General features: G+C 50.8%; 1 protein-coding gene across 1 annotated transcript in view; it reads left to right on the top strand.

Annotated features, from left to right (window-relative positions):
- TTLL8 (tubulin tyrosine ligase like 8) overlaps window positions 1-13278 on the top strand; it is a 111621-nt gene extending 98343 nt beyond the window's left edge. The window contains exons 15-20 of the mRNA XM_044679286.1: window positions 2915-3027; window positions 4035-4115; window positions 4796-4941; window positions 5510-5581; window positions 9152-9209; window positions 12175-13278. Of these exons, the coding sequence (XP_044535221.1) occupies window positions 2915-3027; window positions 4035-4115; window positions 4796-4941; window positions 5510-5581; window positions 9152-9209; window positions 12175-12236 (532 nt within the window). The 3' untranslated portion in view covers window positions 12237-13278. The remainder of the gene's footprint in view (window positions 1-2914; window positions 3028-4034; window positions 4116-4795; window positions 4942-5509; window positions 5582-9151; window positions 9210-12174) is intronic.
- Window positions 13279-22166: the final 8888 nt, after the last annotated feature.

Genomic DNA, 22166 nt, shown 5'->3' with positions numbered 1-22166 from the left:
CAGCAAGAGAGTTCCGGGGGGGACATAGTCAGAGTAAAGATTATATACGTTTGGGGTGGCGGGTAAGGTGGCGGGTGTTGGCAGACTCAGGGGCGCCCTGTAATTCTTGAAGTGGGACTTCTGTAGCCTTTGTAGTTAGTGGTTTTTGGCTGTCTCCCCAAGCATGTAGGGTTTTTATGCTACATTTGGGAGCCTAACGAACGCCCTATTGTTAGTGACCGGGGATCTCTCCAAGACATCCTGCCTGACCTGTTAGTAACTTTGGGTTTCTCAGAGCCAACCTGATCGGGGAGTCCCTAGCTTGTGTTTGCTTGTGGTTGCTTAGTTTCTGTGTCATAACTTTGGGGTTCTACAATCTCTTTCTGAGAAAAGCAGATGGCATAAAACTTTTGAGGCAGCAGCAGCCTATTAGCTTTCAGACGGGGTATCCAGAATGAGGTTTTCAGACTAAGCCTCCCTGAAGCTTCTGCCTGGAACACGCACAGCCCCTCTGTTGTGGCGACTTGCCCTGGCCAAGATGCCAAGGCCAGATGAAAACCTGATCACCAGGACAGGGCGCCCCCAGGTGCCAGTTGGACAGGCTAGGCCACTGGAAGCCTCGTCCTTGCAGGAAAGCAGGCTGCTTCCAAAAGGCTGCCATTGTCCCCTCCACCCGGCGTCTTGGTGTCTTTGGACGTTTTCGCAGTGCACACACGGCCCATCGCCTCTGACCCATACGTCTGTGTCTGTGACAAAGGCCACCCTGGAACCCCTGAATCTCATAGGAACCTCTTTGGTCCAACCCACATTGGAATGAGAATCCTCTTGGGTTATATGGCCTCTACTTAAAGACCTCGTGGGAGTGGTTCCCCCCTCCTCGGGCAGCCTATCCTGCCTCTGATTGTTGAGAAATGCCCTCCTGTCAATCTAGGTACTGTTCCTGATTCTTTCCTCTGAGGCCAAGTAGAGGAAAGCAAATCTCTTATCTACACAACTGCTCCTCAACCACTTGGAGAAAGCTCTTGTCCAAGGCATTCTTCTCTTCCCCTGGCTCAGTAACCCCAGTTCCTCCCTCCAAACCTTCTCTGGAACCATCTCCAGACCCTTCACCTTACTAGCTGTCCTTCTCTGGACTCCCTCTGGGGAACCAACATCTTTCCCAGATTGTGGTGCCTAGAACCAGGAATGGCCCACCCTGACAAGGCCAGAGGACAACAGACACAGTATCTTTTTTAATGCAGTCCAAGATGACTCAGTTTGGCTGCCATCTTGTGTTGCCGGCCCATAGCAAGCTTGCAATCAGTCCACTATGACCCCTGGAGCTTTTTCAGGGGAACCGCTGACCAACCAGCACTCCCCTCTTGCATTTCTAAGGATGGTTTATAAAAAATCCAATGATAAGACTTTACACTTATCCCAATTCCATTTCATTTTAAGAGGCAGTACTGTTCTGTGGCCAGAGGGCCAACCTCCCAGTCAGAAAGAGCCTCAGACACATATTGACTGGGTGACCCTGGGCAAGTCACTTAACTTTATAGAGCCCCGGGTAGCTCTGGACAACAATAAACCCCAGAGCAGGGTCTTACTGAGTGAATCTCCGGTCCTGGTTAAAAACAAAAATCATTCCTCTCCTTTCATTCCTTTGGTCTGCCTTTTGAAATGCTTCTTGGATCTGGATTTGACTATCCCGCATGTTGGCTCACTAAATCGATAAGAACAGAGAAGGTTCGGAAAGAGCAGAGCAGAGCACGGATCCCCGAGGCACTGCACGGGAAGCCTCTTTCCTATGACGTGGAACGGCTCCTCTCCGGGCCTGATGGTTCAGCCAATTCCAAATCCACCTACTTGCTTCATCGTCTCGCCATTGTAGCTGTCAGATCGTGAAGATGTTGTCAAATGATGTGCCAGAATCTAGGTGAAGGCAGTCCATGGCATCTCCATCATGCTCTAGTCCAGTGGCGGCCACCAAAAGAAGCTGGTGACGACGGGCTGGCTCTCTGGGATCGCTGCCTCTTTTTCTCGATGTTTCCTCTCCAATCAATTGATATTTATTCAGCATCTCTGATGTGCGTGCAAAGCACCGTGCCCAGTGTACGAGGGATGCAAAAAAGAGGCAAAAGAGAGTCCCTGCCTTCCAGGAGCTTCCAGTCTAATGAAGGAGACAACCAAAACAAACATATACCCAGACAAGCTTACATAGGATAAATAGGAAATAATTAAGAGAAGGAAGCAGGGCCGCTAGGTGGCTCAATGAAGAGAGAGCCTGACCTAGAGACAGGAGGTCCTGGGTTCAAATTTGACCTCAGACAGACCTAGCTGTGTGACCCAGAGAAGTCCTTACTGTTCTTCTTCCTTGGAACCAATACTTAGTATTGATTCTAAGATGGAAGGCAGGCGTTGTATGTTTGTTTGTTTGTTAAGAGAAGGAAGGAAGGCTTTGGAATTGAGAGGACTTGAGAAAGGCTCCCTGGAAGATGGCTTTCACTTGGGATTGGAAGGAAGCTTGGGGAGTCAGAAGCTGGAGAGGAGGAGCAAGAGCAGAGAAGAGGAGGGAGAGAGTTCCAAGCCGGCGGGCCAGCCGGAGAAAATGCCTGGAGCTGAGACAGCCAGGAGGCCACCTCCCAGATCCACAGAGCCAGCTCCAACCCCTCCTCTGACCTTTCCCATCCCATTCACCCACCGCCTCTTGGGCACCTTGACCCGGCTTCCCTGCAGGCCCCTCAAACTCAGTCTGTCCCAAATAGAACAGAGCGTCCTTCCCCCAAAGCCTCCCCCTTCTCGATTTCCCTGTGTTTACCGAAAGCTCTTCCATTCTCCAGCAGCCCGACTGATGCCCGCGGTGTTGCCTTCCACTCCTTCCTCTTTCCTCATAGCCACTCACTTCCCAAGTCGGGCCTCTTCTACCCATATTTATGTCTCACTCCTCTACTCACAGAGTAGCGACCCCTCGGTTTGTGGTGTTGCAGCAACCTTCTCATTGGCTTCTCCGCCTCGTGTCCCTCTTCCACACCGCTGCCACACAGGGACTTTTCTTCGGTAGCTCTGACCGTATGAATTCCTAGGATAACATCTAAACTCTGCTTGTCTTGTTTTCAAAGCCCAGCCTACCTTTCCGGCCTTATCGGATGTTACTGTCCCTCCTTCACACTGTGGTCCAGCCAAACGGGCTTCCTCGGTGTTCCTCACATCCCATCTCCCATCTTGGTGCCTTTGCCCTGGCAGTTCCCCATGCCTGGAATGCCATCCCTCCTTTCCTCCCACTTCATGGATTGCCATCTAACTTGGCCTCCAATCTCTTCCTTAAGTCTTTCCTGAGCCACCCTCCGCCCAGGACTGCTACTTTGTGTTTAACGGTACTCAAACTACCGGATGTATTTGGTATCCACCTCCGTGTCCCCTGTATCTGGAGCAAGGCGGTCTCATTCTCTCTCCCAGTGCTAGCCCAGGACCAGGCACAGGGAATACTTGTTGTCTGGTTACAGAATCCTGCTGTGTTTCTCCACCGTTAGCTGGCCTCAGGTCAATCTTCTGTGCAAATGTGTTACAATTCATTGGAAGTTGAGGGGCAGCTGGCTGGCTCAGTGGATCGAGATGTAAGCCCATCTGGGAGGTCCTGGGTTCAAATTTGGCCTCAGATGCGTCTAGCCTATGTGACCCTGAGCAAGTCACTTAACCATCATTGGCAGTATGGGTTCTAAGACAGAAAGTGACGGTTTAAAAAAAGATGAATTGGAAGCTGGCCAGCGAGCTCCCCCGGGATCCGCCGGGCTTTCTTTAGACGTTTCCTTCGTTCCCCCCTCACGGAATTATTGCTTTCTATGCGGTCCGCATTCCTGAGAACCCCCATCCCTCCGTGGCTCACTTCCCCTATGGCCTTCCGGGCTTTCCCCAAGCCTGGCAAACCTGCCCTCCAAGTTCTAGGCGAGGCGGGCTGGGGGCGGGGGCGTCCCCTTTGGGCCTCTCCTCGGCTCCCGCTTTGTGTATACAGTAAGGCGAGCCCTGCCCCTCCGCAGCTAGGGGCCGGGCTTTGGGGGGCCGCCTCTGGCTCCCCTCAGCGGCGCTCTCCCTCTCTCTCCAGTTCACCACCCCGCAAGGCTCTTGGGTCAGATGTCCCTTTGCCACTGGAAACTTTGCAGGTAACTGCCCAGCACAGCGGCCCAGCCTTCACCTGCCCCGGCCAGCCTAGGTGGGCTCCAGTTCCGGGGTGGGGGGGGGGCGGGGAACTTGGCTCGGCCCTTCAGGGCCTCAGCTTGTTTCTGCAATGCCAGCTGCCTTGGCAGCTCCTCTTCACTGTTCGGGGAGGAGGGATGGGGGCAGGGCAAGAACTGGCCTTTGCGGTTCTAGTCCCGCACCTAAAAGCTTCCTAAAGCTTTGGTAGTTCAAACCTAGAACCACCCCTGACTGACACAGGGCGAGGGGAGGGGAGGGGAGGGGCAGAGCCTGTTTGTCCCCAAAGGGGCGGTGCCTGCCCTCCACCGTAGAGAAGGCTTTGGAACTGGGTTTAAAGGCAAGGGAGGGATGGAGAAGGTGAGGGGAGCGGAGGGATCCCAGGAGGGGGGAATCCCAGGAGGGGGGATGGAGAAAGTGAGGGAGGGGCGGAGGGATCCCAGGAGGGGGGATGGGGCCAGTGTTAGCTACGCAGGGCCACACCCGGCTCCCATTTCTGAAAGGAAAGGAGTAAGTTTCCCCGAAAGACTTTAGTGCACCCCAGGATCAGGAGCCCCCAGCATGGGAGAGGACAGTGAAGGGGGCCCGGCTAGGCGTGGTTCGAGGCCCCTGGCCCCGGGGGGTAGCCGTGCCTACTGCTCACCCGCAGGCTGGAGGATGAAGATTCAGCAGGTCGCCAACAAGTTCCGAGCCTCCTTCGTGTCCAGGAGCCCCGGCAGCTTTCAGGTGCACCTGTGCAACCGGACGGAGCCTTTCCATTGCCGTTTGTTTGAGAGCATCACTGTGGGGGCTCAGGTGGGCCGGGAGGGAGGGAGGGAGGGAGGGCTCCTCCGTGGCACCCCCGCCCCCTCCCAAGGATGGGCCTGAACACACACTGACGCCTTCAACCATACACATACCCACACACAGCCTTGACTTCTTCTAGACTCCTGTAGCCTTCAGACCCTCTGCCTACAGGAAGCCTCCCCTGATTGCTCTGGCCCAGGGGCTCAATAAAGGTCAGGGACAGGCCAGAGGACTCAGGTGCTGGATTTCGCATAGCTTAGGCAGATCGGGGGTCCCAGTTCCTTTGCTGGTAACAGGCCACCGAGCATCCCTGAGTGGCTGCACAAAGACAATCAGGGCAGGCTTCCCAGAGGAGAGGACGGGGAGGACATAAGTGCCTGGGTGAGCTGGCTGGCCCGAGCTGCCTGTGAGGAGGCAGCGCCGTTCTGGGGCCCTCAGGAGGCGTGTGGGCTTCTCACACTAGCACAGGACCTGCTCAGCAGGCGAGAAGCTGGGCGCTCCCAGCGGGGGAGGGATGAGGAGCCCCCGGGGGGGGGGGCGGCTGGCCTGGCCTAAGCGGCTGCTCTTCTCTGCCCAGGGAGAGGAAGGCGCCATCGCCCACGTGGACATCCCCGAGGCCGAGGTCTGCTCCCCAGAGGTCTGCATCCAGGTGGGTCTCGGCTTCTCCCGGAAGGGAAGCAAGGCCGGCTCAGGAACTGGGCCCCAACAGTGGGCGAGGCCGGGCTGGAGTCAGAGAAGACTGGGGGGGAGGGGAGGCCATTTCTGCATTGTTTAAGCGCCTTCTGTATGCAGAGGTAGCCTGCCTTCTGGTGCTCAAACATGCATAGCCACGCGATGCACTTGTGACTGTGAGGCCTGAGCCTGGCAAAGCCAGATGTGATGTGAGGGCTGACCCGCCTCTGCAAAGAGGAGAGCCAAGGAAGGGCCAGGGCAACGCCACAGGCATGCCAGCTCGGGGAGGGCCTGGGACGCCCAAGGCTGGCCCGGCTCCCCTCCAGGCTCCAGAAGAGATGCCGGCCTGCAGCCGCTTCCCTTCAAGTACCTGTGATCTAGGATGAAGGAAGGGCCCTGCCCTGGTCACTTAAAGGGAAGGGAAAATCCTAGCCTTCACGAGGCTTGTCCCACCCCCTACTCGGTACCCAAAAGGCCGCCATGATAGCAACTGGCAAGGAAACAGAACCCAGGGAAGTCATTCAATGAGAATGTGCCAAAGAATGTACTACATGGATGAGAGAGAGACAGAGACAGAGAGAGAGACAGAGAGACAGAGAGAGAGAGAGAGACAGAGAGAGACAGACAGAGACAGAGAGAGACAGAGACAGAGAGAGAGAGACAGAGACAGAAACAGAGACAGAGACAGAGAGAGAGGAGAGAGACAGAGGAGTGGGGGGAGAAAGAGATGAGACTTCAGCTCAGACTGAGACACAGAGAGACAGAGAGACAGAGACCAAGGGAGGGAGGGGGAGAGAGGGAGTAGAGGAGAGAGAAACAGAGACAGAAACAGAGAAACGGTGAGAGATGGAGAGAGACACACACAGGAGACAGAGACAGAGAGAGAGAGAGAGGAGAGGGAGGAGGGGGAGGCAGAGAGAAGCAATCTCTCACCCAGAGAAGGTCCATTCTACCGGTCTCAGTATTTGAAGCAAGGCGAGAGATATGTGGCTAGTGTCTGTCCTTCCACATTCCTTCTTTCTCGCTCCTTCCTGGAGTGTTCTCTGTCTCCATGTCTTTCCCAAGACAGTCTTCTAGAACCAAGTCGAGTAGAACCGTCAGGCAGGCTGGCAGCACCACGTAGCTTTCTCTGCACTGCCCAGAGTCTCCTTGGTCTGCAGAGGACCTCCGGCTTGACCCAAGGCTGGGCCCCAGCTCTTTAGAATCCCCCACTTGGGGGAGGTAGACTGGCTAAAAAGAATCGTGTCCCCCAAGTCGTGTCTGCACTGCTTCACAGTGACTTCCAGGGAGGAGACACTTGCCCCTCTTGCGTCCTGCCTTGGGGCAGCTGCCCCGTTAGGAAGCTTTTCTTGCCATCCAGCTTAAATTGGCCTCTGCTGGCCTCTCTCTACTCACACTCTGCCCTCTGATGCCAAATACAGCAAAGCAAATGCTGGCCAGTCCTTCAAATACTTGGGGTATTGCCAAGGCCCCACCCACGCCCCAGCTTAGACTTTACCATTATTATCTCCTTTGAGCCTCACAACAACTTTGTAAGGGAGGTGCTATTGTTATCCCCATTTTACAGTTGTGGAAACTGAGGCAGACAGCTTAAATGATTTACCCTTCTAAAGCCATCACAGAAGTGGACTCCACAAAGCTTGGCAGCTGCCTGGAGGTGGGAGATGAAGAAGGAGAATGTGGAAGGCAGACTTGTTGTCTAGCCCGGTTCTTGGGCTGCTTTCAGCCCTTGTCTCCTGGATGGGGGTGGGATGGCAGTCTGTCTGAAAGAGTCACCGTGGCTCAGTCATTGGAGACTATAGGTCAAAGGGTAAGCAGTCTAAATCCTCTATGGCAGGGGTCGGCAACCTTTTTGGCCATCAGAGCCATAAACGCCACATTATTTTTTAAAATGTAATTTTGTGAGAGCCGTGCAGTGCTCACAGTGCTGCTCCTATAACAGCACCTGAAAAAAAATTGACTTTATGGCTCCTGCAGAAAGAGCCAGATATGGTTTGAGAGCCATACGTGGCTGACCCCTGCTCTATGGGGTCCTCTGCAGGTGAAGACAGTGGCAGGAGGCATAGACAACAAATACCTGGCTGGGGGTCTCCTTCTTAGCCTATGCCATCGTATTAAGGCTCCAGCAGGGACCTTGGGGCCTTGGACCATTTCTGACTCTGGACTAAGGTTCTAGAGGCTTTCCTGCCCTGTCCTTTGGAAAAGAAAAATCAGGAAACGAGGAGCCTGGAGTCCCATCTCCCTGCATGGTCTGCCAGCCTTACGGCCACCCACTCCTTCCCCTGCTTTGACCTCAGGGCTTCCCTGGCTACATCCCTCCTTCCCTTGGCACAGGATGCATCCTGCCTTGTGACATCTCGTGTGGCTTGTCTTCAGGGGCTGGTTGGGGAAGGAAAACAAGCCCAGTGGATGCCAGAGTCAGGGTCCAAAACAATTCTCATGCAGATCCTTGGAACAATGAATGGTTAGAACAATGAGCCGCATCTCATCAAATGGCCTTTCCATCAATCAACAAGTATTTCTTAAAGGATCAATGTAAAGTCCTTTCTGGTTCAAAAAGTCAAGATGAGGAGGAGAGGGGCTGGATGATGGTTTGGGGCCCCAAAGTCTGAGGTTTTCAGGGACTCCAAGCTCCCAGGAGCAAACAGTGTGACATGGTAGGATCCAGAAGGTAAACCTGGGCTGTCCTCATTGAAAGAGCTCTGTGTCCAGGGCTAGAGTGGCCTGGTGGAAAGGCAATGGATCTGGAGTTAGAGGATCTGAGTTCAAATTCCAACTCCCTCCACCACTTATGTATGACCTTGGACAGATTGCTTTCCCCAGACCTCAGCCTCCTCATGCATCGAAGAAGAGAGGTTGGGCTCAACGACTCCCAGCTCCGAGTCTCTGGTCCTATGATGGCGGTGATCTAGAATCCTTCTGTACTTTGTCCTAGTCAGACCCCATCTTGGACTCTATTCTGGGGGCTACATTTAAAAAAATACTGACAAGCTTAAGGGGAATCCAGCCAGAGGGGCATGAGATTCTGCCTCTTGACCATCACCTGGATGTTTGGCCTTGGGAAGAGGAGGCTGGAGGGAGGGCGTCTGCCTTCTGCTCACCGAAGGAGCCTCTTGAAGAAGAGGGATTATCTCTGACTGGAAGCAAAATGTGGCTGCTGCAAAGAGGCTCATTTGGGCTTGACTAAAAAATGTGGCCACCAAGAGAGCTGTCCTAAAATGGAAAGAGCCATTCCAGGAGCTGGTGGGGTGTCTTCAGGAGGAAGTTGAAGGATTCCTGGACAGGGATGTCAGAGGGTGGCCGAGTCAGGAAAGACCGAACTTCAAATCCTGTAGTCACCACTTACTAACCGTGTGAACCCAGGCTAGCCATTTCCCCTCTGAGCCTCAGTTTCCTCCTGTAAAGTGAAGACAGCCGTCCCTGTAACCCCTCCCTCGCTGGGTGGCTGTGAGGGTCAAAGGCAGTTGTGTGGCCAGGAAAATCTGGGAATAGTTTGCTTGATGTACTTTTGCTCCGAAGAATAATCATCCTCGTCGGGTCTTTACAGGGCTGGAGGACAGATGTGAATTACTCGGTTCCTGTACAGATGTGTGACATCAGATGCAGTGAGTGGGGATGTGTGATTGCTGGGTAAACAGCCGTCACCCCAGGATTTCCCAAAGGAGCCCTGCCCTCAGGGAGCCCCCAGAGGAGATGAGATGGCGGCCCTGCTCTGAGGGGAGGCACAGCCTGGCTCTCAGGGAGGCTCCTGTCGGAGGGGGAGATCTGGCCGGAGCTGGGCAGCACCAAGTTAGACCTCGCGGGCACCTGCCCTGCAGAGATCTGGAAACGAGGGCTTCATGCCTCTTCTGAAAGTCCTGAGGCCTGTCCCGAGAAGCAGGAGGCATGATTTCTGGGGATGGGGGCAGCAGAGGGCCTGATCAGGACCTGGGGGAGGACTGGATCTGGGCATTCGGCCCTGAATGTGGGGCAGCCCTGGGGGCCGAAGACATCTTAACGTGGGCCTCCTGGGCTCACTAACCTATAGGGTGGGAAGAGTGTCAAGTGGCCTCCCACCCCCAGCCCTCCCCATATTTCCGAGCCCCAGGGAAGGCCAGAGCTCCAAGGAGTTCAGGTAACCCCCCAGGGCTGGGCCAGAGCTAAAAGCCTCCCCTGAAAGCAAGAGGGATGGGATGGAGGGCGGCGATCCTGAAGAAGTAGGGAAGGGCACCATGGAGGCTTTAGTGGCCAGCAGCAGTGATGTAGGGGAGAGAACAGCGTCTGAATACCAGACTCTGACGCTGCCATTTATCCCCTTTGTGGTTGTAGGCGGGGCTTTGGGCCTCAGTTTCCCTATTTGTAAAATGGGGGGATTGGCCTATGTGATCTCTAAGATCTCTTCATCTCCCTTCAGAAAGGCCATGCCTTGCAGGCAGTGCCCCGGGCATCCCCTTCCCTGGGCTGTGGAGAGGACAGAAAGGGAGCCCGTGGTCATCTGGCCACAGCCTGAAAGGCAGGAGGCTGGGAGCCCTCCTCGGTTCATCTTTCACCTCCATCCTGCTCCTGGCAGCGTGGCATCTGCCTGAGCAGGCCAGAGGTTGATCCGGGACGAGCAGATGCACAGAAAACGTGGGACATCTGGGGGGCGGAGGTGGGGCTGGCAGCCCTCCAGAGGGGGAGGCCCCTTTGGGACCATCTCCCTAGCGCAGGGCTCAGGGCTCAGCCCGATGGCATGCTGCAGCCCGGCCCCTCCCAGCCCAGCCCTGGGGAGCTTGGGGCATGCTTTGGAACCTGCAGCGGCAGGAGGGGAAGGTAGGGAGCAGGCTACGTGCTCCTTCCCTCTCTGGGGTTGCTAAGGGGGGTGGGGAGCAGGCTACGTGCTCCTGCCTTCACCGGTGCCCGAGCTGAGGAGCCAGGAAGGGACTCCCTCCCTTCCCTCCAGCCCCATCCGTGAGGGGATCCCCCCCCCCCCGCCCCCAGATTCCAGCCCCATCCTGGCCACTTGTTTTGGGAATTTCCATCCTGCTGTGGCAGCCATCCTCACTTGGCCACCCCTCTTAATGGGAGCCTCTCCCCCCGGGGGACTCTGCAGCCTTCTTAAGCACAGATTTAGGTTAGGGCGCAGCTCTGGGGATACACGGAGGCAAAAGCGGCTCAGAGCGCAGAGAAGGGACCTTCCCGACTGCCCGCAAGGCTGAGCCGGTGGGAGCCCACACGTGGGAAGGGGCGAGGGGCTCTGCTGTCCCTCTGGGGTCCCCGCTGCGGCCTGATGGGCGGCCCCTGGCACGGCGCCCCAAGTGAAGGCTCCGCCAGCGCTTTGGCATCTGGGATTGATTGCTTCTTGTGTCCTCCTGTCAGTAATGGCCTCTGATTTCAAAAGGCTTTTGTTTGAAGCCCGGGGAGGGGGGCATTGTTTTGGTCCTCTCGTTTCTAGAACAATTTTTCTTAGAAATTTCCAAATGTGGGGACATGGAGGACACTTGAACTCCCAGATGGGAGCCAAGTGGAGCGATGACAAGTCATGAGCCTTAGCCATGACCTCAGGAGCCCCATCCCGGTTCCTACTCAGCCGTAGGGGAACGATTTCCAGAGGGAAAGTGAGCCCTGCAGGGCCTCCTTGTTGCAGCCCAGATCGGAGCAGGGTTACCTCTCCTCCCTGCCGAAGCCGTCCTTTGAGGGGGGACCCACCACCTCCAGAGGCAGCCCTTTCCACTTTGGGGCAGCCCTCATGGTCACGGACTCTTCCTGATATCAAGCCTCAGTCAGCCTCTCTCCAGCATCCTCCTCCCCTCCTCTAGCTCCTCCACGTGCCCCCTGGAGCCAGGAGAATAAAGGGGATCCCCCTCCTGCTGATGACTCCCTCAGCTTTCTCTTCTTCCCCCTCAAGTCCCCTGGGTGCCAAGTCCTTACAAGAGATCATCCCCAGACTTGCTCCAGAGTCCAAGACTCCCACCTAAAATGTGGTGGTCAGGGTGAACAGAATAGTCCAGATGCCGTCTGAACAGGGCAGAAGGCAGCAGAGACATCCCAGACCAGACCTCCAAACTGCCCTCTGCTTCTTTCAACATAGCCCACAAGTTTTCTTGATAGCCACAAGAAATCAAAATTTCTTGATTGTCAAACCTGGGGTCCACTAAGACCCTCAGATCTTAGCCATTTTTTCCTTGCCTTTTGAGAATATAACATGCAGAGGCTGCTTAGAAGATGCCTCCAGCGGGCAGAGGAGGTTATCCCGGCTGGTCCACACGGGGGCTGCCTTTGCCTTCAGAGGTATGAGGCTAGTGGAGAGAATTCTGGATTCCATTCGGGGCCTGGACCTTTCTCAGCCGTGTAGTATGTCTTCCCTCTCAGTGCCTCTGGTCTCCGAGGCAGCGAGGCTTTCCGGGGCTGTGACCTCGGCCCTTGTCAGACTGGTGCCAGAGAAACAGGGTCAGCTGCTGTTGTGGGGTGGCAGCCCCCCGCCCGGCCCAGCCGAACAGCAGCGTACATGCCGGGGGTTCATGGTTTGGCTCTGAAGGCTGGGGTTCAGCTCCCCAACCCCACTGAGGCTGCTAGCCTGGCTACGAGCAGAGGTCTCTTCTTGTCTTCCAGAGAGATCCCATAGGAAGAAGCACCAGAGGCCGCACGACTCTCCTATTGCCGTCCACAAGTAGGTGCCCAGGGACCGGGTTCTGTTTAGAGAGGCAAAAGTGGGGAGGAAGGAAATCTGGCTTCAGGAAGGTGGGGGGGGGGTGTCCCACTGGCTCAAGGCTTGGGTCCGGCAGCCCGTTAATTAGCATCTTCAGTCACGTCCCCAGGTCGGAAAGAAGAGCTCCAGCATCTCCCTAAGGCCGGAGGACGGAGCTGCAGCCAGAGTCCAGGAGCCACTCCTCTGCCAGTGCCTGGACCTCTGCTAGGCAGCACCAGAGACTCCAGCTTGCTGTGCCTTCTCCCAAGATCTCTTGCCAGCTGGATGGTTCCTGAGGACTTTGGGCAGCCCGATGCCAGCTGTAGGCCAGGCCTGGGCTGGCTCACCCCCAGGAGGACGGCGGCCTGGAGCACCGAAGGCCCGTGGCATCCTGGCGGTCTCTAGGATTGGTGTCACCCCGACTTACCTGAGGGGCTCCACGTTCCCCAAATGTCCTCCATTTCTTCCTGGACTTATTTCCCCCCAGCCCCTTTCCCCTCACTCTCTCACTCACTGACTCTCAGGGCTGATGGGAGATTCCTCCGTTGTCCCTGGGCTCTGGCTCCGAGCAGGGGCTCTTTGGGCACGATTTCCAGGGCTTCTCTGCCTCGGCTCTTGGCGTCCCACCCCAAGACTGTAAGTCAGGGCCCCCGGCTCAGTGTGTGGTGGGGGATGGACTGCCCGTCTGGGCTGGAGGAGCCCACAAGAGCCCCTCCTGTTCCTACAACCTCAGAAATTGGTGGCGGTCCATCGCTCAGAGCCCCATCACATCTGGAGCATGTGCCGCCTCCATTCCCAAGTCTGGGACCCCGCCTGAAGGCTGGGAAGTCTGCCAAGCCTTTGGGGATGCCTTCAGCCTCACCCCTTCCACAGTGCCTCTCCAGGCCTTTGACCAGGGCCCCTGAGCAGGAGCACCCAACTGTTCGACCATCCAGTAGAGGGGGAGCTCCTGGAGGGCAGGGACTGCGCTGGTTCTGCCTGTGTACCTCCAGCGCCCAGCACGGGCCCTGGCCCACGGCAGGACATGAATAAACATCTGTTGATTTGAGTTGAGTTGGTTGGGGACAAGGGGCAGGGCTGACCTGGGAGCCCCTGATGACCGTGTCTCCACTGCCCAGGCCTCCCCCCAATCCCCAACCTTTCCTCTTCCCCCTTCAGCCTCCTTCTCTGCCTTTTCTTCAGCCTCCGGGGTTGCAGGCAGCTGACTCCTTGCCCCGTACAGTGTAGCGGGCACAGGTGGAGAGAGTCTTCCTCTGAATTCTTGGGGGTGACTCTCATTCCCCTCTCAGTAATCATCAGTGGCCCTTGTTTCCCCCCATTTCTAGCCTTGCATTCAGGGCTCTTGCGATGATGGATGGATACATGCCATCTCCTCTCCCCGGCCTTTGCCCTCTACAAATCTTCCCTGCCAGCCAGACCCGTTTCCTGGCCGTCCCCTGGGCCTTGCTAGGGTTCTTCCTCTTTGCCTCACTCAGAATCTCCAAGCTGTACGGGTCTTCAGAGGCTGTCTGAAGGTGGGGACCCACCTGAAGAACTCCCTGGGTGGGAAACTCATTCCCTCCTGAGCCGGCCCCCTTCCACTTCCTGCAGTCGCTGGAAAATTCCTGCTTCCTTTGAGCCTGAATCTAGCTTTCCACAACTCTCCTCCCAACTGCCACTGCTACTAGCTTTGCCCTGAGGGAGCCAGGCTGGACCAGTCTAAGCCTTCTTCTAGGGGACAGTAGACCTGCCATCCACCGGGGCTTTCCAGTCACTGAGGCACCCTCCAGACACACTGAAAATGGCCCTGAGGGCCGAGCCCTCATAGGATGGAATCCCTCAGCTCCCCGAGTGAAGGGCTCGAAGGAGGGAAAGGGTCAGCCTTGTTCTGCTCAGCCTCAGGGAGACAGATTTTGGCTCAGAGTTGGCGTCCTCCACGATCCTCCTCCGTCTGCTGGACTCGCACAGACCCAAGAATTTGCCATCATTTTACCACTTTGGCTCATTGCCGGCCCCCAACCCCACTGGAGGGACTCCAGGAAATAGTACCTGGAGCTTCCATTCCGCGTTCATGTGGGTGTGCAGGACTGACTTGATTTCAACCTGTAAAATAGGCAGAGTTTGCAAGAGATTTGGAGGAACCCAGAAACAGGTACAGAAACACAGAGTGCCCATTGGATCCCCTCCGAAGGCAAATCAGCTCGAGGCTGCTGTTGGGACAACCCTTTGACACCCTGGTGGCTCCCACGAGGGGCTGCGCATTCCCCGTCCACTGATCGAGCCACCCCCTACTTTGGATTCCTCTAGAAAACAAACAGGCCCACCCCAGGGCTGCTGAACAGCCGAGGCCAACCCCACGGCGCCGGCCCTTTCCCAAGAGCCAGCCAGCTCTGCTCTCCAAGCCGGCCGAGCTCAGGAACCCCACAGGAGATCCTTTTCTTTCTCCAGCGAGCAAACCGCTTCCAGAAAGCTTGTGGCTCTGTCAGGTCAGGTTACACAATCACGCAGGGACTTGGGAGTCCTCCATTCTCCACACAAGCCTTCCACGTTCATAAACACTCTACAGCCCACACTTCGGCACCATCTGGACATGCACTTGTCAGCCTCAGCCACGTTTGCCTCCGGAGGTCTGGGAAGGTGTACGGTTTGGGGGAGAAAGAAGAGAGTCAGACACACGGTGGATCTCCGGGAGCTGTTCTGAGCACTTCCTGTGACGTTTTTATTTTTATATTTTTTCTCTCACAGTCACACAAATGCTGGGGAAATTTACATTTCAAACCCCAAACATGGGAGAACTCGGGGTTATACCAGTTACATGAGAATTGGCACACAAAACGTATTTCTACAATAGAGATTATATTTCGTCTAAGCATTCTTTGAGGCTACCAAAACTCTACTTTAAGTTTATTTTTATAAAAAGAACCTTCAACATGTTTCAAAAGGTAGAGTTAAGTGTGAGAACTTTCAAATTTGGGGGGATGAGTCTAACATGGGAAAGTGGGGAAGGGGGAGAATATTTTGGTTTATCCATACGGTGTCCTTCAAACTTTTAGACAGAGAGGGAAAGAGGAGCGCAGCTTCTGCTATTTTTTGAGAGTATGAACTATGAACTCACTAAATGCTGATTTATTATAGAGTATTAAAGGGAATTCTAGAAAAGGATTTTATATCTATACTATAAAACTTGAGGCTATCCTAAAAATATAGATTATAATAATTTTAATAATAAAAAGTGTTCATCAGAAGAGAGTCACACAGAGGGGTCTGAGGTGTCCATCCATCCTGTGGCCTGATTTTCAGACAATAGGGATCAAACACAGGGCTCTGCCTTCTGCATTGACTTGATGGACCCTGATGGAGACCCTTATTTTTCGGAGGGGCTCTCAACACATTGGTATGCTTTCTGCAACCAGTATCAATGCCCTGGTTGCCACCAATTGTGGGCGAGGGAAGAGTGGCTCTAGATCCTTTTGTGTCAGGCCATCTGCAAGTGCACGACGCTCTCAGGTTGGGAGTCAGAAGTCCCACATCTGATCTCAATTCTTCCATTTACAACCTTGAGCAAACTCTCCTCTCTGGGCTTTCAGTTCTGCCTCAGTAAAAGGAGGGCATCCATCAGCAGGTATCAGCTGCAATGGGGACAAGCTAGAAGCCTTCCCAATAAGATCAGGAGTGAAACAAGGATGCCCATTGCCACCTCTATTATTTAACATTGTATTAGAATCACTAGCAGTAGCAATTAGAGAAGAAGAAGAAATTGAAGGGATCAAAGTAGGCCATGAGGAGACTAAGCTATCACTCTCTGCAGATGATATGATGGAGTACCTAGAGAATCTTAGAGAATCAGTTAAAAAAACCAATTGAAATAATAAATAGCTTTAGCCAACTTTCAGGATACAAAACAAACCCACATAAATCAGCAGCATTTCTATAGATTCCCAACAAAACTCAGCAGCAAAAGTTAGAGACACTCCATTTAAAATCACCCTAGACACTATAAAATACCTGTGAATGTATCTGCCAAAACAAACGCAGGAATTACATGAACACAACTACAAAACAGTTTTCACATAAATAAAAGTAGATCTAAACAATTGGGAAAACATTCATTGCTCATGGGTAGGACAAGCTAATATAATAAAAATGACAATCCTGCCTAAATTAATTTACTTATTCAGTGCCCTACCTATGAAACTACTAAAAGGAGGGAGTTGATGGAGAATGTATTGTTAGGGTCCGAATGGATTGCCACCCAAGGAGCACACAGAGACAATGCAATCCAAGCAAAAGGAAGTCTTTATTTCTAGTGTGCACTAGGGGAGCTCAACAAGAGAGTTCCGGGGGGGCATAGTCAGAGTAAAGATTACATATGTTTGGGGTGGCGGGAAAGGTGGCAGGTATCGGCAGGCTCAGGGGCGGCCTGTAGTTCTTGAAGTAGCCTTTGTAGTTAGTGGTTTTTGGCTGTCTCCCCAAGCATGTAGGGTTTTTATGCTGCATTTGGGAGCCTAATAGCACCCTATTGTTAGTGACCGTGGATTTCTCGAAGACATCCTGACCTGTTAGTAACTTTAGGTTTCTTGGAGCCATCCTGATCGGGGAGTCGCTAGCTTGTGTTTGCTTGTGGTTGCTTAGTTTCTGTGTCATAACTTTGGGGTTTCTACATTCCCCACTTCTTCTCTTGGACCCTTGGGAAATCATTCCCAAGGACCGGATTCAGAGTATTACAAGGGGGAAATTGTTTGATATTGTAGCCTCAGGACCATAAGTTGGACAGCATTAAAGCCATCTTTCACAAAACCGACCAGCCAGTTAATCATGCAGGGGCCTATAGTTAGGAGGAGGAATAGGAGGAGAAGGGGGCCTAGAATTGTGGAAAGAAGCATAGTCAGCCATGGAGAACAATGGAAGAGGCTTCCCATGCCTAGTCCTACCAAAATTGGGATGAGAATGGGCACTCAGGGTAGAGTGTGAGCACAAGGCAAAGGGGAGAGGCTCAGAGGTAGTGCTGGCAATGCAGCTCCCTTCCAGGTCGAGCAGTTTTGTCCTGTAAGTGCCTTCAGGATCTCTCCAGCCCATTCCCAGGAGGCTTCATTGTCCCACCTCAATTCCCCCTCTACTAGTAACTGAGTCAAACCTTTGACTCAGAGTCAGGTAAGGGTACATAGTGGGAGCAAAGGAATTTTCCTGCCTGTAGTTTGCCTGAAAAATGTCTACACTAGGGTGGTACAATGTCCTATGTCATCTACCCCCCAAATATCTAAGGGAATGGGGCGATGGTTTCAGCCTTCTGTAATCCCTGAGAGGAGGAGGAGAAGCTGTGGGCACAGGGTCTTCAGGGACGTGTCTGCAGTGAGTGCCAGGGTCTTGAAGGCTTGGAGACTTGACTGTTTCCCTGGACTGGCCAACACAGGTCACAAGAGGGAGCATAGAACCTAGGACTGGGACAAAAACTAGAACACCAGATATAAAGAGAGAAAATTTAGTACAGTAGAAACTGATATTAAACCTTAACATTTGGGTATCTTAGCCAACAGACTTCATCTCCAGAAATCATCCTCGGATAGGAATTGATTCTTTTAACTCTGTAGAGTTGACAAGGGATTTTTCTGTTACAGAATGTCCTTTTGCAAAGCTCACATTAATAGGGAATCTATAAATACTTGAATAACAATATTTTACAGATAAATGTCTTTATCCCAGATTCTGGAGGAAATCCAGAAAGTTTTGGATTATATTTCCAAGCTCAAGATCCAAACTTCAATTGTGGTAAATTAAGGCTGCAAGCTACAAGTCATCAATTACTAAACTTCACCTACTTCTCAAAGCATGTTCCTTAACAATTGGATAATTTTCAATTATCAACCTAATAGGTTGTTTGGGGAAATGGAAACTTTAATTTTATAATTTGCCTCATGTGCTGATTATGGGACTTGTCACAAAAAAGGTAGACAGGGAAACCATTTCCTCACATCCCAAGGGACACATAGTGATGGGGCTTCATGTACAGGCCAAAGCTGTCACTGGCTTATGCCATTGCTGTGCCACTGAAGATTAGTAGTTTAGATGGTCAGAAGAGGTCTAGTCCAGGTTGAGCCCTAGAATTGCCTCTCTAACCATCACAGAACATTCTCTGTATCACCATTGGATCCCAGAAGCCTTCTCCTTCCTTAAAAGACAAGTCTTACCCATTGCAGCTTAGAGAAATCTGCTAAGCAGCAGTTTAGAAACAATTTTCCATTCCCTCAAACAAGCCTTTCACATCCCTACAAGGCTGATCCCTCAGTTATCTTTACATATTTTGGTAATAATTAACATCTTACACTTTAGTCACAAAACCTGAATTAAGGAGCAGGAGTGCTGGATTGAGCAGCTCCATAGTAAATATAAATCAGGGCTGTATTATCTCCTGAAACAGATTTTAGTTTGAACTCCACAACTTACAAATAACTTTAAGTCCTTTAGCAATCTTTCAGTATGTAAACAAAATGAATTTCAAAGCATTTACTCTTATTCCTTTCAAACCTCTCTTTAAAACAGAATATAATAGAACCTCCAGTTTAGTTTCCTTTTACTTCAAAACATTGCTACATAGCTGATCAAATACCATCAAGATTATTCTGATTTATCATTTTTTGTGTCTATTTTGCACTAGAATTCACACCTATTATTTATCCATTATTCTTATTTCCTCTGGCTTCTCCTCCTTTACCATTATTGCAAAAAGAGGAAAAGTACTATATTTAATTGCATGTAACCCCCCTATTAGCTTCCTGGGCTGATCAGATTTTCCTTGTTAATTTCATACAGTTTGCATAGCATTTATCCCTCACCTATTCAGGTGGAAAACTTAATTCTCTTTATAGTCTAGATGCATATAACCTTAGTCAAATACAACACTGTTTAGAAACTCCATCTTTTGAAAAATACCAGATTCTTAGTACCTGTATTATTAAAACCTATGCATAGATTAACCACTTTAAAAACTTCTTGTGTATCATGATTACTTGTTGCTAGTTATGACAGCACATACATTAAAAGAACATCTCGTTTGAAATATCCCAAGTTTAAATTCTAGAATAAGTTCTCAATAACAACATTACAACTTTTTCTTGTTACCACAATAAATAAATTACATTGTACCATATCAAAAATCATTAGCAATCCTCAACCCTTAAAATCAATTCTTAGGTGAAAAATGCTTCTAATTGTGGAGTAAAATCTCCCTTTTGTCTTAAGGCTTAATTTTAAGTTGTCACAATAGATGTTATTTTCTTTTTATAAATTTCCAAACCTTATTTTCCATGTATTAACTGTCTTTTATTCTCTATAATATCTACAGTTTCCCCTTTTTATTTTAAATTTATACTCCAATTGTGGTGAATTAGGGAAACCTGAATTTTTGCACAGTCATTATAGATGTTATAAAGTTGCTATTAGCTTCTTGTTCATTTTTTCACTTTACAGAGCTAAGCTGGCAAGTCACGCTTGATTGGTCACTGTCCCTCTCTGAGTCTGTTCACATGAGGATATTCTACATGTTTGTTCTTACCAGAATAATATTTTTTCTTTAAATAAATAGCATGTTATTCCTTAGATCGTGAATTTCTTCTCATACATTGCACATGCTTTTAAAATAATTTTATATCCTAATAAATTACAATGCTGTCCAAATTTTTATAACAGAAATTCCATTTTTAACTAGTAGTCAATGAATTTACATCAGTACCTATTCAATTCCTTAGCAAATATATTCTAATGGGTAGAGAAAGGGCCATGAGTTTTGGGGAGAATGGGCGATGTTTTTTTTTAGCTTCTAATAGCTACTTCCTGCTGAACAGGGGCGGCGTGGATGATTCGCTCTCAACATATAATTTTCTCACAGACCAGTCTCTGTCTAAAGGGGTCTAATTTTGAAATGTGAGCCAATTGCATTATTCTAATAATCTTTAAGTTAAATTTTCACTAACATCAGTGTGATTAATGTTAGATTGAATTCATGGTTGTTTAAAGAAGCTTTTTCACTCTTGGTTAAGCACTGAGCAAGACTGATGTTTTTTTTTTCTAGCTAGGAAAGTTAAGCTGCTCTTCTCTATACTTCTGAACACAACTCAGAATCATTGCTTTCTGTCTGAATAAGTTTTTCTTAAATTGCATTTTAGAATCCTTTGGAATTTTCATTAGATATATGTCTCAGTACTTAACCTGTTGATAGAATTTAGTGATGGGATCAAATTTGTCCCTTTTTCTGTCTTTTGATTTCTATGTTCCCTTTCTCATGGCCAGTGAGAAATGGAAGGAGAAATGTTTGACAGATTAGTTTGTTTAACTCTTGCCTTAATAAGAGCAGAGAATAAGATTTCTTTTAACCAATTAAATTATCTTAGAGTTTAAGACATTCAGAAATTACGATGTTATTTTCTGAATTTCTCTAACGCCTCTGTCTGTCTTCCCCATTCCTCTGGAATGAATGAAGAAGAGAGAGATTTATTTTTCCCAACCTGTAACCCTCCCATTGTGGTCACAGACAAACAACATATAATACACAGAATGATCAAGGACACATTTCCCAGGCATATCACACACACTCTGACAAATATAAAACATAAATTATATAAGCTAGATTCTTCTTTTCATCCTGGCAAAAGATCAATTGTTACAATTCATATCTCCATGACTAAAGAATTCTGTGAAAAAGAATGAGTCAGAAAAGGGTTAACTCTTAGCAAGAAGCTGGCTGACATATGATGAATTTTGTTTCTTAATTACTTTTCTTCATGCTTCAATAGATATCCTAAAATAAATACACTTTTGCTTCTTCACTTTTCTATGAAGTGGGACTCTGATACCTGCCTGAATAATTCCAGGTATGCCACATTGCTGGAATGATTGATTTAGCTAAGTGAAAATTGTTAAAACTGTTTACGTTGTCTGTGGCCATCACCAATTGGGCTCCTTCCAAAGGAGAAAGAAAAAAAACTATGACAGAACTGGTTTTCCTAGCTGAAGCAAAAAGAGAGAGAGAGCCAGCCGCTTCTAAAAGGGGGGGGGGCAGAGAGGAAAAATTTCTGGTCACTTTTAAATTTGCTGTTTCTTAGAGATTGCCTTACCTATGAAGTGCGCTTTTCCTGGTGTCCTCCTTTTTGTGGATTCACATAGAATTTGAGTCAGGGTGGGAGCTTGCTCGGGGCTCCACCCCTCCTTCCCTGGAGTCCTTCCAAAAGTATCAAGTGCCCTTTGCTTTCCCTGCACCTGTAGTGCGTCCACTATGGGGCTTCCTGGGGTCTGATCCTGCCAGGGACTCAAACCCTGGACTTCCTGGAATTTAATTCCGCTAGAGGCTCAAACTCTGGACTCCCCCTAATTATTTCCCGGGGCACAGGGGGCCTCCAACCCCCTGAAGTTCCATATCAAAGCTCTGTATCTTTGTCTCCGAGCTTTCAGACGACTTCCTACCCACCCATCTTAATCGATTCGCTTCCCAACTTTCCCGACCCGCTTCCTCGCCGAAGACAGGAACAGGTGAGGAATCAGACTTTTGCCTGGGGACTTGGCATAGGATGTCCTCCTAAGCCTTAAGTCCAGCCAGAGTCCAACTTCCTCCCATACACAAACATACAGTCACACTGCACAGACACACCGCTCACCTCTGGAAGTCGTCATGAAATCTGGGAGAGAACTTCCCCTGTCCCAGTGGTCCTTAAGGGGTTGAATCCAGCGCCGGACGAGCCCCCATATGTTAGGGTCCGAATGGATTGCCATCCAAGGAGCACACAGAGACAATGCAATCCAAGCAAAGGGAAGTCTTTGTTTCTAGTACGCACTAGGGGAGCTCAACAAGAGAGTTCCGGGGGCATAGTCAGAGTAAAGATTATATATGTTTGGGGTGGCGGGAAACTCAGGGGGTGGCGGGAAAGGTGGCGGGTATCGGCAGACTCAG

This window comes from Gracilinanus agilis, chromosome 5, assembly GCF_016433145.1.
Source record: "Gracilinanus agilis isolate LMUSP501 chromosome 5, AgileGrace, whole genome shotgun sequence".
NCBI classification, from domain to species: domain Eukaryota; kingdom Metazoa; phylum Chordata; class Mammalia; order Didelphimorphia; family Didelphidae; genus Gracilinanus; species Gracilinanus agilis.
This window is presented reverse-complemented; position numbering and strand designations above follow the sequence as displayed.